This window comes from Chaetura pelagica, unplaced genomic scaffold (genome assembly GCF_000747805.2).
Source record: "Chaetura pelagica isolate M959 unplaced genomic scaffold, ChaPel_1.0 scaffold124, whole genome shotgun sequence".
NCBI classification, from domain to species: Eukaryota; Metazoa; Chordata; class Aves; order Apodiformes; family Apodidae; genus Chaetura; species Chaetura pelagica.
The window spans coordinates 862,615-868,957 of NW_009952891.1; the positions used below are offsets into that span (position 1 = coordinate 862,615).

At 52.3% G+C, this 6,343-nt stretch overlaps 1 protein-coding gene across 1 annotated transcript in view; it reads left to right on the forward strand.

Annotated features, from left to right (window-relative positions):
* Positions 1 to 662: 662 nt before the first annotated feature.
* Positions 663 to 6,343, forward strand: part of RHBDF1 (rhomboid 5 homolog 1 (Drosophila)) — a 19,933-nt gene continuing 14,252 nt past the window's right edge. The window contains exons 1-2 of the mRNA XM_009995493.1: positions 663 to 749; positions 2,917 to 3,074. Coding sequence (XP_009993795.1) covers positions 663 to 749; positions 2,917 to 3,074 — 245 coding nt within the window. The remainder of the gene's footprint in view (positions 750 to 2,916; positions 3,075 to 6,343) is intronic.

Consider the following 6,343-nt stretch of genomic DNA (forward strand, 5'->3'; position numbering starts at 1 on the left):
ACCGCTCTTAGTTCAGGATTAATGCCAGTTCTTTAATGTTCATACTGTACTTGTATCACTGGGTGCACCATGTTGTGTTTCTAGAAAATCACTACATTTGAAGGAGATTAGACTCAGCAATGAGCAATGGCCACTTGCTGATTGCTAAGCAGTAGGTAGGTGGGAGAGTGTAGTGCTTGGTTTTGGGTGGGCAGGGTTGCCTGAGTCAGTCACAAGCTGGTTTTAGAGGGAAGTCACTGGCTTTTGGTACCGCAGTTACTTAGCTGGTTGGACTGGATCCAGATCTTTTTAAGATTTAATTTGTGACTGGTTCTTAAGGAATCTGGATCTCAAAGTAGTCTCAGAAAATCTTACTGGGAGGTGACTCTCCCGAGTTGAGACTGCAGTCCCTGGCACCTGGCTTGACGTCCTGCAGGCCTTAGAAATGCTGTGTCCTCCAAGTGTCTGGTCCTGGCTGACAAGTGCAGACTAAAGTGGTGATGCCTGAACCTTCACAAGGAGCTTGGGAAGTCATCCAGTGTGGGGCATGGGTCCCATCAGTCACAGCCTGGAGGAGGGTGCTCTGCTCAGCCCTGCTGGCAGGCACTGTGTCAGGGATGAACCTGGCCTCCTCCTAATGATGATTTCTCCCCTCTCCTAGGCCTGAGGACAAACGTGGGACAATGTCAGAGGCGCGACACGACAGCACGAGCAGTTTACAGCGGAAGAAGCCACCATGGTTAAAACTGGACATCCCGGGGCCCATGTCGGTGCCAGAAGAGCCTCAGCCTGTGCAGGTACAGAGGCTGGGAGGAGGAGGAGGGTGTGCAGACCTGTGGAGGGGGTGTACAGAGCTCCAGTGTGCTGAGAGCAGATCTGTGCCCATGGTCTCTGGCAAGCCTGGCTGAGAGAAAGGCAGCGGGTGGTGGTAGGTCACGAGGCCATGTGAGAAGGGGCAAATTTGGGTAAATTTATAATCAATAATTAACTCCCCCTTGAAGAGGGCATGGGAGGGATGAGCATGGGTTGCTGATGTGCTCAGATCAGTGGACATGACTATTTGGATGAGAGGATTGTGAAAATGTCCTGGGGGGATTTGGGAGTGAGGTTTTCAAACAAGCATTTCTTAAGAGGGCTGGGGGAGTGAAGGGCTGCTACACAAACTTGAGGGCCTGGAAGTGCTGGAGCTTGTGCTAAAATGAGCAGGGAATGAACCTGACTAATGACAGGCTCTTGTCAGTAACAGCGTGGAAAGAACAGTTACTGGCAAGACAAAACTGTTACCAGCACTAGGAGCATAAGAAAATCATGTGGGATGAAACATAAGTAACATTGAAGAGTGGTGAAGTAGAGATGGGTTGATAGGTTAATAGGAACTGTGCAAAGTAGGAGAGTAAAACACCTGAATTTGTGCCAGGAACAGGAAGAATAACAGGAATTTCTGCTACAAGGTGGCAAAAACTCTCCTGTGCAAGTGAGACGTGGGTACTGGGTGCGACCTTCTGCGGGAACAGAGACTACCTACACCAAGGGCAGAGGTGGAGGGTTCTTACTGCCCAGCTCCATGGGTGGGTGCAGTGCTGGGGTTCAGTTGCTTATGTGAAAGAACAGTTTAGCCATCATAGAAATGGAGGGTTACACAGCTTCCCTGGAGGGGAGTTGAGGACAAGCTGGTCTCAAGAGGGAAATTAGCTTGTGCCTGGAATAGCAGGGACTGGCATCTGCCCATTCCTTGCTCCAGGGACTAAAATGCACTTCAGTTATGTGGCAGCTTCTGGCAGATTAACTCTTGGTCCTTGTCTTCCCTTGGAAGGAAAGTGATTGAGGTTCAGTCTGCTGGGATTAGGAATGGAATGCAGGATTTTAACAGTGCAGGTTGAAACCTTCTGATCACTTATTTAGGGCTTGGTTAGATATTCTCTTACCTGAAATCTCAAAATCCAGTTGGACAACTTCTGGAGCTACACTCTGCACTGTTGATGGAAGCTGGCAGAGGTGATGTCCTCTGGAGGTCCAGTCTGCACAGCACAGGTTGTCAGGATAAGAGTACATGCTGGGCTCCTCTGGCTTACAACTTGAGTATCTCTGCATGATTTAATGATGTTTTATGTGAAAAAAAAATTAAGGTTAGTGGCAATGATTAGCTTTCTGGGCTAGAGGGGCTGGAGTAACATCTTGTCTTGAGGTAGGGACAGTTCTGACCAGAGAAACAGTTGATCAGAGCCTCACTTGCCAGAGTGACTGTCTGATCAGCCTGCCTTTTAGAAATGGGAGATGATGTCTTTGCCAAGCTAAAGAAAATTTAATCCAGAACAGCCCTGGGGAGGCAGTTGTATGAGCTGAGAACAGTCTGGTGAGTTGTTTCATATTTGGTAGGTGACATTCAGCCAAGACATGCCAGGAGCTTTCAGACCTGAGTGTCCAGACAATTATATTGTGAACAAAGCCCATGTGGCTTTCCCAGCTTGCTTAGCCTGCACCAGGCAGCAGCTCCAGCAGAGATCCACCCACAGCTCACACAGGCTTCTAATGCAGATCCAGAGTCCCTTATGAAGCAGCTCTCACTCGCTGTGCTTCTCTTCACCTCGTGGGGTGATCTAGAAGGGAGTGATCTGGATTCCTTCTGGCTAGAAGAAAGCCAGGAGGATCTGTTGCAGGAGCTCACATTATACACCCCCTCTACACACAGACCTCAGCCCGTGGGCCAGGCTGGAGCCAGTCTGAGCTGAGACCCTGCAGAGCAGCAGGTGCTGTGTCCCCGAGCTGGCTACTCTGCCCTGCAGGGCCCTTCCTGGCTAAGACTGTCTTGATCCTGTGAGCCTGATTTCGCTGCCCAGCTGCAGGCACCCAGCTTGCGGCTGGGCTGGTTGGGGGGGCTGTTGAGTTGCTAACTGTGTCTTTTCCAACCTGGCTGGCCTTGCAGAGCAACACCCTGAGAACACTGACCCCTGCTTTTCCCTGCAGCCGACGCGCCGCCAGGCCTTCCTGCGCAGCGTCAGCATGCCGGCCGACAACAGCCGTGTGCCCTCCCTGCCCACCGAGGGGAGGAGACCCGTCCTGCAGCGACAGACCTCAATCACCCAGACCATCAAGAGGTGAGGCACCAAGCTCGTGGAGCCTGCTTTTGTGCATACTGCCATCCTTTGATTGTGGGTTTATGGTCCTCTGCTTGTCTCGTTGCCTGGCACTTCGGTGGCAGCAGGGTTAGGTTGCCTCCCTTTTTATCTATCATGATGTTGCCAAAGAGGGTGGGTGCAGGTAGTTCCTCAGTATGTGAGCCCAGTGGTGCTATATAGTCTGTCTTCAGTAGGTGAGGAGCCAAGTCCTGGGAGGAAGATTGTGGTGATCAGAATAATGAATGGTTCTTGCCACTTAGAGACAAATTTGGACTGTCCCCATGCCCCAGGGGGCTGGCTGTTTCTGAGTAACAGGAAGCCTCAGGCTCTGATGTTTAGCTGAGACTGTATGTGATGTGCTGGGACTGCTTTGGTGTGGTATCTGAGAGCATGTGATTGCTGGGGGAGGCAGAAGCCCATCCTGAGCAGTCCAGAGCTCTCAGCAGCCTGGCTTCTAGCACTATTTCAATGGCAGGTCCTGAACGTGGCTGTAGGGGTAATGAATATTAGGGAGAGGCTACTGAGGTCCTGTTCCCCATGCCTACACAGAGGGTTATAATTTGTCTCTGTGACCCAGGGGTGTCTGAGATGTGGCCACACAGCTGGGTGCTTGTTCCCTCCCCATGGCAAAGGATTATCCCAGTTCGTTCAGTGAGAATGGCTCTTCCAGCTGTTCTCCTGAGAGGTCTGTCTTGTATCCCTGGCAGTGTGGCAGGCCTGCCTAGATCCCAGGACCATCTTGGGAGCTCCACAGGTCAGGGGCACTTCCAGCCAGCCAGTCTTCGCCCACTCACAAAGGAAAGGAGCAACTTTCCAGCTATAGAAGAACCTGACCTCCCACGCACTGTTTTCCTTCTCCTCAGATGTTCCCCAGCTGCTGAAGCTCTCCCGCAGCAGCTCTCTATGATCCTGCTTCTTGCATGGGTGGGAGGGCTGAGCCATGAAGCAGTGTCTGCTCTTTTCAGGGCTGTGGCAGCTTCTGGGCCTGCCTGAGGCTGTTCTTACACACCCAGACTGCTTCTTCCCTCACCTCCCTGACCTTGTCTTGCTCCTTGCCAGAACAATTAGGCAAGAGTATATCAGGGATGAGGGGGTATCCTGGGAGGGTCCTGTGGAAGCCCTGACAAGAAGTATTGTGCAGGAGGGCCAGGGTAATGCTCTGCCCCAGAGGTCCTCACAACGTGCAGCTTGTGTGTAGGGTGGAGAGGCTGGGGAGCTGCCAACCACTTTGGTTCCGGGGGAACAAATTTGCTCCCAGTGCTACTATACTATAAGACAGACAAGGCATATGGAGCTACAGTGAGCAAGGAAGGAGTGCTGGGAAGTGGTGGTGAAGCTCCCACATGCTGAGGGAGATACTGATGTCCTGCCTAGCAGTGGGGTAGTGGGAAGACACAGGGTCTGTTGGTGCAACAACCACATGTATCACATCTTCCTCTTTAAGTTCTGGGGCTGGGGTTGGTGGCTGCCTCCCTGACTGTGCTTAATGGTGTGTGGGCATTTTGTACCCTGGGAGTACATATGGTCCCACAGGGAGTGGTCCAGAGGTGCACAAACGGGTTTGGAAGTCCTGGGAGTCTCCTGCTCAGAGTATGTATGTGGGGGATTCAGTGCTATTTTGCAGTGCTGAGTTGTCTCCCACAGGCTGGTGTGCAGCACCAGGGGTGGCCAAGGCTCTTCTTGCAGCTTGTGAGTGGCTTTTACAGAGCACTGTGGGATGTGGGTGGAGAGCAGGTGCAGCAGTGGGAGGGACTTTCTAAGGGGCAGAACTGCAGGAAGTGCACACATGTCGTGACAGTAGCAATAAAGGCATGAATTAAGTGGTTCAGAAACAAGGACGGGACACTGGGAAGTACCAAGGAAAGGCCTTATCAGAGCTCAGGGTGCAATGGAGAATTGCAGACCTTGCATCCATAAAGGTTTCTTGGGGATTTGTTTTGTGAGTCCAGGGGGACTGACTGCCAGGCTCTCTGCTTAACACAACTCCCAGGATGCCCAGAATGTGAAACTGTTTTGGCAGCAGGACTCCACACCATCCTGTTGCTTAGGGCTTGGAGGATACAGGTAAAATGTGACTGTGAGGTCAAGCTAGTGTGGTCCAGAACATGGCATGGGAGTGATTAATGTGCCTGAGTATAGGCATCTAACACCACTTCCATTCTCCCAGAGTGTCTGAGATGTGCATGCATGGCAGTAGATGTGGCACAGACAGACTTGTGTGCCAGGCAAGATCCTTTCAGGGTCAACCAGAATGGGCCCAGGGCGCTTCCAGTGGCATCAAATATCTGTATCTAAGCAGATCATATCTTGGTCGGCTGACAGCTCCAAAACCAGATAGTGGTATCTTTAGCTGAATGTCTGGGCAGAAGAAGGCAGATCAGAGGTCTGGGGGCTGAGGGGGATTGCAGTATCCCTGGTATTTTCAGGAGCAATGGGAGACATACGTCAGAGGCACCAAAAGGGTGCAGCAGCCTCCTGGGCTCAAAGATGCTGTTGTGTGGCTTGAGTTCGGTGGTTTCTCTCAGGTCACACTCTTGTCTGGAGGCTGCTGTTGTGTGCAGTGGGGCACAACTGCTGCCCATGGGGCTATGGAAGGCAATGAGGAGGTTCTGGATGCAGGTCGCTGCTCCCCTGCACAGCCCTGCAAGCTCCTTCCCTTCAGCTCTCTTTTCTTCGCAGCAGACAGGTACGGTTTCAGAGGAGTCACACCCTGCCCGTGCACGGGCACCGGGTGGGCAGGAGTTCCCTGAGAAAGCGACAGTCCCTGCCCCGATCGTTCTTCAGGTACTGGTGGCACTGAGTGTGAAACCCACCCGTGCATGTGTGTGCAAGGGCTGCTGTGAACTGCACAGACTCTGGCTGTTGCTGGGACCACGTTGCCTTCCCAGGGCTGGCCAGGAGGCTTGTGAGCAGGCAGGAGTGAGAAAATTCATGTGTGCTTCTAACAAAAAACACTTGTTACTCCTACTAAATTTGTAGGCAGCTGTCAATAAGTAGCATGGACTAACAAGCTGTCCACCCACCAGCTTCACCCCCCCTGCCTTTCCTAACAAGCTGTCAACCTCCTGGTGTTCACCGCAGCTGGACTATCTCCCCAGGGCAGCCACAGCACAGCCTGTCTTTGCCAGCATCAGTATAACGTGGTGGATGGATATGTTGGCCCCAAAGCCTCCTGGGGGCAGAAGGGGAAGGAGAGGAAGCAGCACCGAACAGATGCCAGTCATCTTGGTCCAGATGGGGCTTAGAAA